The 13,103-nt window shown below is 35.1% G+C and overlaps 1 protein-coding gene across 3 annotated transcripts in view; it reads right to left on the reverse strand.

The window, feature by feature from the left end:
* BEND5 (BEN domain containing 5) overlaps positions 1-13,103 on the reverse strand; it is an 862,462-nt gene that overhangs the window by 697,914 nt on the left and 151,445 nt on the right. For all 3 annotated transcript variants that reach the window (XR_015742872.1, XM_087929892.1, XM_026707046.2), the window contains exon 4: positions 7,331-7,425. Coding sequence is in view for 2 of the 3 variants with exons in the window: in XM_087929892.1 (XP_087786018.1) it covers positions 7,331-7,425 (95 nt within the window). In the remaining variant the exon portion in view is untranslated. The remainder of the gene's footprint in view (positions 1-7,330; positions 7,426-13,103) is intronic.

Here is a 13,103-nt window from a genome sequence, read left to right on the forward strand (position 1 = left end):
GACCATTTACTATATTCATATAATAAATAAATAAACAAATATCATCATCATTTTAGCCATTATCTATCCACTGCAGGATGAAGGCCTCTTCTGCATGTTTCCAACCTATATGGTCTTGAGTTTTCTTTTGCCAATTGGGTTCCCAATGCTTGCTGATGTCGTCAATCCATCTTGTAGGTCTCTTTCGTGGACTCTTTTCATCAGTTGGGATCTAATCTATGACTGCCTTGGTCCACCTGCCATCAATTCTTCTTGTGATGTGACCAGTCCATTTCCATTTCAATTCTTTTATTCTCTTGATGATATCATATACTTTCGTTTGTTCTCTAAACCATGTGCAGGTCATATACTAAATATAAATATAACATACACACACATAGACCAGCAAGTATTGCAAGCCCAATTAGCAAAGGTATGTGTGTGCAATACTCTGATTGCAATCCTATATTTAGGACCCTAACCCTAATCTTCTTGCCTTTAGTTCCTTACCAGAATAATTTAAATGCAGAACAGCCAGAATGTTGACAAATGTTCTACTGCATCCCCTGAGCAATTCCAATTCTATATACTTCTCTCTGACCAATAATTAAATTCCTACACATTTCTAAACCGATATCTACAATTTGAACCACCAGGAAATTTGTGGGTTCCCTTATAAGGAAGCATCCTTTTTTTTGAGGTACCTATTAACATATAATGTTCAAATGAGATTAGAGACCAGATCCAAATCTGATGTTAGATCTATATCTGTCCAATAATGCTGGATTGATGCCCTTTCCAAGTATATTGGTGGTATCTGTACTACTATCTTCAATATTTCAAAACATTTTCTTATCATTACTGTTCTAAAATCAGCTAAAATACTGTGCTTTTAAGCTGGCAAAATTACCTTCATTAAAAAAACAACAAAACTAAGTTTTAGAAATCATAATTTTTATTGGTGCCTAATATTTTTGAAAAATAATACTTTTTTTCCTTTAAGGCAATTTGAAGTCTTCAACAAATACTAATGCTACAAAGCATATATATTGCAATTACTCCTGAAGAAAAATAACATTTGGCTCTTTCTGAGAATTCAGTTCTCCCTTGTTTTCATGCTTCATACAGTGCCTACTCTCTTTGCTTTCTTCTTTACCATCTGCCCATTTCTCTGAGAGAAAGTGCCAAAAACTTTGACTATGTCATCCACTGCCATCATGTAAAAGAGAGTGCCATCTCCACCTCCACATATCCCTGTGGTATAACTGGAAGACAGTTTGGAATAAACATATTAAAGGTTCCCAAAAGATCTTACTATCTTTTAAATAACTATTAGAGGATGTAACTTTTGCCAACAAATATAAAAGTCATCCCAATATCTGGCAAAAATACTTTTATGATTTTTCTTATTTACTAGAGGAAAAGTCCCAATATTACTAAATGTTAATTATTCGCATACCTAAGTTTTACAATATTAAAGACTATACTATAATTGTAATTTAATAATTCAGTTCCAGAATTTAATACCAATTACGAATGTATAAACAGCTTTTATATCTCTCTCTAACTCACATTATAATTCTCCCTTTTACTTATTTCCTGGCCTACCTTCCTATCCTTGATATTTTACTATTTCAGTAGGGCAAAAAGACACAATTATCAATCCTTAATTCTTTTTCCATCCTATCCAGCAGGTAAAATACTGATACATTAATAAGCATACAAATTTTTGATATTTATTTATTTAATCACAATTTAGAAGCTGCTAAAACTCCGTATTACTCTGGTGGCTTACATTTAAAATAAAAATGATATGGAGCTCAATCACCACTCTGTCCTAAAACTTGGAAGATGACAGCAAATTCCTCACATGTTCCAGACCTCACTCCATGCATATCTGGTTGGAAATGAAACAAGGAGTCTCACACTTCTTCATCAAAGCTCTGGGTGAAGAAAACCAGATTTTCACAGCCCTAAACAACAGAAAAGTTGACCCATTCAGATTTCAGGAAGAACCTCATTCCAGAAGGTAGTTGCTGCTAAAGAGAAGGAGCACTTCCAAGTCTCAAGGGATGACTTTGATTAACTGAGGAAACCTGGGGCTCGCCAATTCTGCCAGATACTATGGAAGATAGGCAGTTCCCAAAGTAACCAGGCCTATGCTGCATAGTTAATTCTTGCATCTTTCCTTTCTCATCCCCATACTTCTGTAGTAATATTGAGGGTTACAGAGCCCCAGGCATACATAGAAGATTTATTTCCCCTAACTCTGAGTCACTAAGTAGTTTTGTGGGGGAGTGTGTGTCATGAATATTTCTGGCTTTCATATTATTTTCCATATATAATGACTGTTAATCCCTACTAATCTCAAATAATATTTTCTTCCAAGTGCAAAGGCAGAAGACATTCATGCTAACAACCTGCAAATGTATATATAAAAAAGAAACTCTGAAACCAGAAGTTTACAGCTAATCAAAATTCAAATGCTGTCTAAATAGCTTTGCCCTCTCCTGATCAATAAACATGAAGAAATACTGGTTTTTATACCCATATTGCTTTTCCATAAATCTATCAAATAAAATGCAAACAATAATCCACCTGACATGAAGAAAAAACATCTATAGAAATTAGAATCTAAGTTACTCCACAGGAAACTCTCTACCATCCAAGCTACTATGGGGACTACTACAAGAATATTGCAATATAGGCAATTGATGTCAGAGTAGAACTTGACTAGAAAGACAAATAGTTCTTTAACAGGCATTCTGCCAAGTGAAATAAAAACAAGAAATGTTTGCAACAATTTTACCATGGCTGCTCTGCTAATATAAAATAAAAATATAATTACAGACACACACACATATACACACATATGCACACAGAGACATATGCATATGAGGCAGTGCAAATTTCTTATCCAGACCCTCAACTCTTAAAATATTAAAGTCTTTAAGAAGTTGGGGGCTCTTGGTTAAGAAATGAATAACACACCCCTCATTCCCTACACACATTAATGGAATAATGACACTTCTACAATTTTCCTCTTTCTAGAATGGAATTCAGCTAGCTACTTGCCATTTAAAGATCTCATTTGGATTTGGCAAAAGAGAGATTACAACAGTATTCTTTTGTCTTGAGGCAATAATGGCTAGATTCTCCTTTGAGAAGGGGGCTAGTATAAAATTGGAAAAATAAGTAAGCACAATGTTCACATAATTTCACCTCTACTGACAGCCCTGGTTATCTTTGTAGATGGTTAAGCAATGACCGGTCAGAAATTCACTAGAATTTTAATAATCTACTTCTAAAGCAAGAGCATAAAGCATAACTCTAACCTCAGTCCACACTGAAAGTCTCCACAGCTCTGGGCAGCAATCTCTACTATTGATAGAGGTCATTGATGGCCCAACGTACACCCAGCTATCACATCATTTCAGCAATGGTAATTGGACAATTGACTAATATATAAACCAAACTTATGTTTAAATGTCTATAGAGATTCTCAGTCATCCAGATCATGGTTGTCCCAACAGTGCTTTTTCAAGATGCAGCTTGACTTTTTTGTTTTTTTAAAAAGACTTTTTGCTTCAGGAAGCTTATTCAGATCTCATACTCTGTCAGCTCATACTGAACCACAGAGCTTCTGTTACATGATTCTATTGTTTTAGTTTCTGGACCAATTTTGTGATCCAAACAGATCTGCTCTGGAACAAACTAAAATCTGGCTTGGATCTTGTGAACTCAGAATATTACGGTCACTGGTGCTACCCTGTTTCTCCAACAATATGGCCTCCCCCAATAGGAAGTCCCAGCATGTTTTATAGGCATGAAATGAAATTAAGCCCCTCCCCCCAAATTAAGGCCTATATTAAAACATGCGAAATGGGGGGGAATGGTGGGGAGGCTTGCCATTAGGAAGTACTTTTGTTGCACACCCAGATATGGTGCTGCCTGCGTTGACTCCGATACGAAGTGCCCCACCAATGCCAAGGTCAACATCCAAGCTGTCGCCATCCGCCCGAAGATGCAAGGGGTGGGGAATTAAGTCACCCCCAAAAGATGGCCTAGCCATTTTGGGGGGGCTCAAAAAAATAAGACCCAGCCTTATTATATGAGAAACACGGTAGTTTTGATAACAATAGTGAATCACATCATAATGCACAAAAAGCAAGTCATTATCACAGGGAGTTATATAAAGTTCCCTGCTCTGTTTTTGTATCTCAAAGTATAAAATGTCTACTATTGCTATTAAGTTATTTGTCTTTCACAATGATTATTCCATAGGGAAAAACTACTATTCTATAGGTGCTAATTAGAGTTATCCATATGATGTTTGTTGGGATAACTTAAATGATGAGTAGCCAGTTGTTGCTTATGAAAGACAAGCACAACTTGAAGGCTAATGTCTCTATTGAGACAAGCTCTTGCTGAATATAAAGTTATAGTAATTCTATACCTAGGGATAATATTTGCTGACTTTAGAAAACGTATTTCCCACTGAATAAGTCATTTTTACTTCACTTTTTAAAATTTGCAAAACCCGGTGATGGCAATGCACAAGCATATCAGTAGTCTACTATGGTCTGTGCTATACAAAAAAGATTAATGTTTAGGATGAGGGTTTCCATAATTCAGAAGTCTTGTTGCAATTGCAAATGTAGCCCCAACCATTTCCAAAGTTCAAGACTAGAATGTAATACATTCTGTACTAGAAAACTCTTCTTTCAAAGATAAGCAAGCTATTTTCATCAAGAGAGAAGTGGAAATCTGGTGATGGGGAGGACTGGATTCGGTGATGAGAATACATTCTTATTGATCAGTATAAATCGTGCCATGTTATACTATTATATCAGGAATGGATTGGTTACCAGTACATTTCCAAATGCAATTCAAGATACTGATTGCTTAGATACCCAATGGCTTAAGGACACACTTAAAAGACTGACTTTTCCAGATAAAAACTGCCAAAAATGCCTGCTCATGGTCCTTACCTCTCAGGTGTTGCAATACAAGGAGGGTCAATTGTGGATATTCAGTATTAGATTTCCCTATTGTGAAATACCTTACTCTCCAAGATTAGAAGATTAGGTCTCCAGTCTTATGGCCTTCCAGAAAGTTGTAAAACTGTTCAGGACAGCCTTTTCAAATTAAATATGGAGTCACTGATAACAGACTAAATTTACTGTTTTATTATATTGTGTATTTTACTGTTTTTATTGGAATGCAAATTTGGCTGCATGACATAGCCCTGAAAACAAAGAGAGGGTGAGAAATGAACTCAATATTACCCTGCTTTAACACTCTGTGATACACTATGTTTGAAATCGTTCCAAAGTTAATCAATACATGCCAACAAATGTAATTGAATTTTGAATAGAATTAATGACTGGCATATAAAGGAACTCTTGATACCTTTGTTATGCTCTGGTAGTTTTTATGGTGATCACTGATCTGAACCTAACTAAGGGGTAGAGAAGTTAAAAACACCTCTCCCAGACACCTAATTGGGTCCAACTAAGGGTCCAATCCCTCTATACAGAGGTGTTACGTAAAGATATGTAAGATTAGGAAAAAGCAAGACAATCTGATTTCAATGCATTTAACTATCAATTGTGAATGCATGTTATTATAGATATCTTTCCTTTTTTAAAAAAGCAAAGTATTTTGGCTATATTTTAAAAAGTATGCAGAGTATTTTTACTTTTATAAATAAAATGTATTTAAATAATATGTAAATAATACAGACTACTCACAAGATAAGGACTAATAATGGTTTAGAAATGTTTTTATGAGAAAGTCAATGTGTAGTTTCAATACTTTTAATGACAAAAACACTGCTCATCTGTAATTTTTTCTATGCAGTAAATGAAAGAAGCTGCTAATAACTATGACTGCTTGGTTTCTATTACAGAATGATTTCGTTTTAAGGGATGTGTATCAATGTCCTGAAAGAAAAATCTGTTTTTGGATACAACTGCAGAAGCTAAATAAATCAATTTATCAATCATATTTAAACAGGACATTGCTAGGCAGGATAAACACCTATAAGTTATTCTAAGCTTTTAAGTGAAAAAGTGAGATATATTATAGTATACAAATATGCATAAAGAGTGATAAGGTTACTATGGAAAGCAAATTTTTTCTTAAAATTGAATGGAGCATAACATTTCTAGTGCAAAAAATGTATGAGGTATCAATAATATATATTATATTCCATCAAGCACAATGGCCAAAAACTATTTTTATGTATTTAGTTTTATGTTTTTATTCTATTTTCCCTGTTGTTTATTTTATTTTCACTTACAGTATTTTAAATCCTCTGTTATTTGATGTCATAATAATTAGTCTTAATAAGAGATTCTACTGCTTTTATTTATTCATACTGGATAAATATGAAGAAAATAAAATGAAAAGGGCCTTGGTACAGAATTTCTACCTCACTGATTTATTGTTTTTGAAAGTATATTACGGTATACATATGAACAACTTGCAAATACATGTTATTGAACAAAAGATGTAAGAATGTCACTTTTAAATATACAAGAAAAGGCCAAGTTTCCATTTCCTAGTTTCAGGGTCTTTTCCAGAGAGTTTATATAGAATTATATTTCAGTATGGAACCATATAAAAAGCATAAAAAGGACTATTCAGTGAATTCTAAAGTTAATTGGGAAAAATTAAGACATGCTATAGGAACAGGGAGGTCAGAAGGTGACACACATTTGCTTAATATTATCTGTACATAATTGGGCTTTAAATTGCCTCATACAAGATCTGAGTAAACAGAAGACAATAATATTTCACATACCTGTAGCTGTAACAGCATACTGATTGATACGATAACAAACATTTTCTAAATTGCTAACTGTATCCAAATAGCCCAGGTAATATAGCTTTTTAGTTCTCATTCTCAATACAAATTGCTTTAAGAATATGTTATGATCTACTTGTCTTGCTTTGTTTTGTCATGTGTAAAAGAACCTATGCCTATCCCACAGTTCTATATATCATTTGAATTGCCCCATATAACCTTAGTCAAAAAATGGTTAACATTATTGTGATCCATCCTTTAGCATTCAGTTGATCTGACTATCCAGTGAAATGTTATGAAAATGTGACTGGGAGATCACTCATCCTTGCTAGAGCCAAATACTAACATTGACTCATTCGCAAGGTCAGTCCACATTATCAGAACAAATGCTGCTTTCGAAGGAAAACAGTGTGAAGCATATATAAAGAGAATAAAGATGACCAGAGCTTAATGAACCCCACAAAGAAAAAAGGAATGATTCCAAAATATCATAGCCAAAGCTTGCTCCATAAAAACAATATTCATTGAGTTTTAACTTACCATTTAGGCCGGCTTGTGGATTTTACCATTGGAGCCATTCCATCTCGGTAGAGGCTCTTTGTTTTACTGAAGTTGACAATATTGAAAATTACCCTCTGAAAGACACAATATAAGAAGAGAATCTCAGCTATATTGTACACACACACACATTCACATAGGTTTCTAAATGTTAAATCTTTACAATTGAATAGTGCATAGCTTAAAACACAGACAATAAGGCAACCATTTACAAAACCTCTCCAGGTCTGTACATTTAACATTTTCAGCATTCTTCTTAGAGTACTTTTTGTATTGTAGCTAAACTGTCTGCCCAAGGATTGAAAAACATTTTGTAGTTAAGTGAACAATTACTTAGGGTGACAATGGCTCCATGTAGGAATCTTTCAAACTGCCTAGGATTGTGAGAAAATTCTGCTGTAGTCTGCATTTGACAGTTGCTGTTTGTATTCCACTAGTAACCATTCCAGTGGGACACAGAAAAGAGAAGAAAATGAAGGAGAAGAGGACGGTGAGCAAAACTACAAAAATAGAACATATATTACTACTAAACCTCTTGTGCATTTTTCACCAGAAACAAGTTATATCAAAGAAAACTCATGGGAGCATGTTTTGAATCTACCACATAATGAAAACACCGGGTGCGTGGGTCCAGCCTTTCTGTCTAATAAGGCCCCACAGACCACAACAAAAACAGCATAATGTTCTGATTAAAAACATGCATAATTATGCAATTACTGAATACATGAAATGTATTAGGAACTACCAACACTTTGGAGCAAGTAATTATTTGAAGAAATAGCTTATTAATAAGAAATGAGCAAATTCATATTGTCTAATAACAACGGCTAAATCAGAGATATAACCATGCACGTTAAACTAATGATGGACAAATCTTAGTAACTGGGTGAGATAATGCAGGCAATTGAACGGAATATGTAAAAATTAGCTAAGATGATATCTTGGTTTATTTTGGATAGTAGAGAGACAGTGTTGATTCTAATGATTTTTCAGTGATTTCCAAACAGGGCTGCCATTTATGAAATGGTTAATCGGTATCTAACCAATTATCTGGAGGAGAAAGGAATGTTATTTCTAATTATGGATTTTTGTGTGTGAATTTTACCCTTTTTCTGGACGACCTAGATTTCAGATAGCAGAGTAATATTTTTATAAATTTTATATAATATTTTCATATTATATAATTATTATGTATTTCTAGTGTTTCACACACACCCAAAATAGCAAGATAGCAATTATGATGTTTTTAATCAATACTAAAATTGAATTGATTCCAAACTGTAGAAAAAAGGAGCCCTGGGGAGGAAGACTGCTGTTTTAATTTGGCTTATATTTGTAAATGCACCTTCAGTAACAGCAAGGGGGTTAGTTAAACTTCATGTACTTCCTAAATAAATTGGATAGGGGGACAGGATTTTCACACCAATGGCTTTATTCTTTAGATATAATTATGCATGTTTTAGAAACAATTATGAAAAAGTTTCTAATTCTGCTAAATGTAAAATGACTAACAAAAGACAGCTGGTAGAGACTGAAAATAGTCCCATCTCAATCAAGTGTTCCTCCTCTTCTACTAATAATTTGGGAAAATCCAATCAACTAGGTAAAGCAGAGTGTATGTATTTAAAACTGTATAATGCAACAATTTCATCACTTTCATAGCATAGTTAGCAAAATGTTGCAGTCCCTTCAATAAGCTAAGCACCACCTGAAATTCTTTCATAAAAGTGATTAACTTTATCAAACTATGCCACAGGATTAATGGAGCATAAAAACCTGAGGCACTAAAATATTAAACTATGGAATATTCTCAGTGGAAGTTAAAATCTGGTATGTAACCCATCCAGTGAAGTGTACAAAATTTAATAACTTCAGTACATACCCAAACCAAAAACCTAAGCAGCCTTCTCACTTCATCTCTGGAAGTGAAATAGTGCCATACAATGTTGTGATACAATAAGCAAGCATTTGCTGAACAGGTAAAGAAGTTTGCTGGTATCCATCTGTGTGCATATACATATGTGTGTGCTGTTGATCTTTTTTTTAAAGATTGCTACTGCCTTGTTGAAGTTTTATTCTAGGGCAGAACTTTTTGCTTGGTCCTTGCTACCATGGGTGCTTCCCAAGTGCAAGAATAGATGCCTTTCTTCTTCTATCGCCAGCCCATTGCTGATGCACCCCAAGCTAGTGTTTTCCAACTTTCCTTCAAAACTGGTGTTCTCCACCCAAGCTGTTTGAGGCTCATCAAAGTGGATAGTCTCCAGCACTTCATTGCATTCCAGTGGTAACCTAATTCACATTGCTTGAACTGGCTGCACAACCTCACTCATTACAGCAAATAGTCACAGACACTCCAGCCATTTTAGCCAGGGCCACCAAGATACTATGTTCTCTGTGGTTGGCAGTTGCTGTCTTTTTATAATCTTATGCTTCCTTGAAGGATTTCCCTTCTGTTCCCTTTTTTTTAAAAAAACAACAACAACAACAACTTTAAGTTGCAGTGTAGGAATGCTATTTTGTTTTATGAAGCTGAACTGTCTGTTGTTCCTAGCTATAATAGTTCCTTGAACCTACAAAGTAATATAGGAACAAAGGAACAACCTGTTCCCTATTCCTGTAATTATTTCATTCATGTTGTTTTAGGTTTTCAATGACTGCTGCTAGTTTATATAGTGTTTTTATTTTGCATTTTATTCAAACTGTAATTTTATGTGTATTGTAAACCAAGGGTCCCCAACCCCTGGCCCACCACCAGGCCGCAGCCTGTTCAAAACCGGGCCATGTGAGTGATGGGCAAGTCTACACATATGTCCTTGCCCTCGCTTGCAAAGCTCCATTTGCATGGGCAGAGGCCACTTGAGCAGAGGTCGCTTGTGCTCATGCGTGAAACTCCATTTGGTAGAACATTGCAAATCAGAATTTTCTCATTTCTCCCAAACAATATGTCACATTGTCCAACCAGGATATGGAATAGTTTCCTGACAACTTCGCTCCTCCATCCTCTGGCCGAACAGCCATTGGCATGTAGTTGACTCATCACCCAGCTATTGTCAGGATTCCGGCACTTAACTCCATGTTGTTTTGGCTGGAGCTTCCTTCATCTCAGTTCTCCTCGCTTTCCAGTTCTCAAGTGTGTCAAACTGAATTCGTACAATCCCACCACCAAACTAAATTCAGCCTTGACAGGAGCAATTTTTATGCATAATTTGAGAATCTGGCATGGGGGGAAATGTTATAAAGAATATGTTTTTCTCATGTGACATGATTGAGATCTGAATTTGAGGATGGCAAATGAAACAGGAAATGACTAGGTATATGTGCAATTCACATATTGAAGTAGCCCTTATTTTCTCTATTAAATGTTAGGATGGGTGAAGATAAAGATGTTATTTGTAGGCTTTTAAAACATGGAAAAGAAATGAGAGATTTCCAACCACTGTATGAGAACCCAAATAATTTACCAAAACTTACTTAACTACACATTTGTTAAACCCAAAAATGTAAAGGTGACAAAAAAAGAAAGAAAATCAAGTGACTCTCATCTAGAATGCTATTATATTTTTATCTGAATTCAGCTTCTAAATAAACCAGTATGTGGTATTATGCCTTTATAAGCTGACAACAATTACCACAATCAGCAGCACTTATCAAAGATATTTTTGCAATATCAAAACCAATCTGGCGGTGAGCCAGGTGTGCTTGTTTCTATAGATATGTGCATATTTTACATATAAACACACCTATCTAAGCTTCACTTGATGATGAAAAGGAGCTGCAAGTGCATACTAACTCTCATTGGTTAACTCAACATCCCATGTCTCTTCTTCAATTAATAACAGCAATACAACATCACTCCTTCCTTTCTCACAACACAATTTTTTATGTTATTGAGGAAAAAAACTCCAAAATGGGCTAAAGTAATAATCTCCCATAAGCAATCATGCAAAGGTTTAAACAAATTAGAGACTGTCTGAGCTTTGCAAATTCCAAAGAAAGAAGTATTTCATATTACCAGGTATCAAATTAAAATTACTGAAGAAGCTATATGTTAATCTTTTGTATACTTTCTGAAATACGTAAGATGGGATGAGGTTTTGATTACCATCTGGTAGCCTTATACAGGTAATCCTCGACATACAACCACCATTGAACCCCAAATTTCCATTGTTAAATGAGGCATTTGTTAAGTGAGTTTTGCCCCATTTTACAATCTTTCTTGCTAGAGTTATTAAATGAATCTCTGCAGTCGATAAAGTTAGTAACCCTGTTGTTAAGTGAATCTGGCCTCCACATTGACTTTGCTTGTCAAAAGATTGCAAAAGGGGATCACATGACCATGGGACCCAGCAATGGTCATAAGTATGAACCATTTGCCAAGCATCTGAATTTTGATCACATGTTCATGAGGATGCTACAGAGGTTGTAATTGTGAAAAATGGTCATAAGTCACTTTTTCAGTGCTGTTGTAACTTTGAATGGCTGTTAAATGAACTATTGTAAGTCGAGGACTACCTGTGTCCAGGTAGTGACCAGAGTTTTGTACAAGCTACATTGCTATCTTGCATAAGCATGGAGGAGAACTGTAATTCAGTGGAGAAGCACTGGCATTATATGCAGAACTTTAAAAGTTCAGTCTTTGGGATTTTCAGATATAGAACTATAACACTCTTAAGGACATTAGCGGACCTCGCCCGAGCGCGAGACAAACGCTGAAGAAAAAGAAGAAGAAGAAGAAGAACTATAACACTGCTGTCTGCATTACCACTATGTGTACATATACTAAGGTAGATTGTCCATCTGACTGAGTGCTCTCATTCACCACAAATGCTAACTGTCAGTGATTACCACTGACTATACAAAAAAAATTCACATTTGTCAACAAACTTTCTAATTAAAGCTTATAAAGTCCTTATGTTGAATTTTTTAGTTTAAAAATACTGACTATACGTAAGGTTTTCCCATGGAATACATTATCATTTTTGAGTTTAAATACTTTCAGCATGTAGTAATCTCCTGTCTATTTACAAATATTAATGGCTCATTTACTATTAACGAAGGAAAATATTTTATCAATTGTGGAGGGAATTGTAGGAACTCTTAGCTGATATGTTACAGGAGCACCTGTGCCTTGTTATGTACAAGTTGCTAAAGCATAGCATAGCTACAAAACTTATTTAATAAAGCAACAGAAAAGTAAAATGCACAGATTTCTCTCTTGTCAAAGCTGGGAGTCCCCAATCCCTGGGACCAGGCCGTGGCATGTCAGAAAGCAGGCCACGCAAACAAGTGAAGCCCCATCCATAGGATGCAGGCAGAACACAAAACCAAACCCCCTCTGGTCTGTGGAAAAACCTCTCTCCCTGGAACTGGTCCCTCTGCCGAATTGGGTGCCACTGATCTAAACTTCCTATTAAACCTGCTTTGAGAGAACAATCCTATAAATTTACTTCTAAATCAATGTGGGATTACATTATAAGAAGGAAAAAATAGTATCAAAGATGCCAAAAGAATAAGATGAAGAACAATGGCTAAGTTAAATCATTACCTTTTTAATTTCTATAAATCAATTCACAAATTTACCTGATTTTCTGGAAAACATAGACAACAGTCAATTGAAAAATAGTATGTCTATTATACAGGTGGATTTTTATGGCCCAAAAATACTTCTATTGGCATCTTTATCATGCATGGTAAGCATGTGAAAAAGCAAAAAAAGTACCAATACAACAAATTTTAAACATTAATATCCATACGA

This window comes from Pseudonaja textilis, chromosome 3 (genome assembly GCF_049901715.1).
Source record: "Pseudonaja textilis isolate UNSWEBS1 chromosome 3, rPseTex1.2, whole genome shotgun sequence".
Lineage (NCBI taxonomy): Eukaryota > Metazoa > Chordata > Lepidosauria > Squamata > Elapidae > Pseudonaja > Pseudonaja textilis.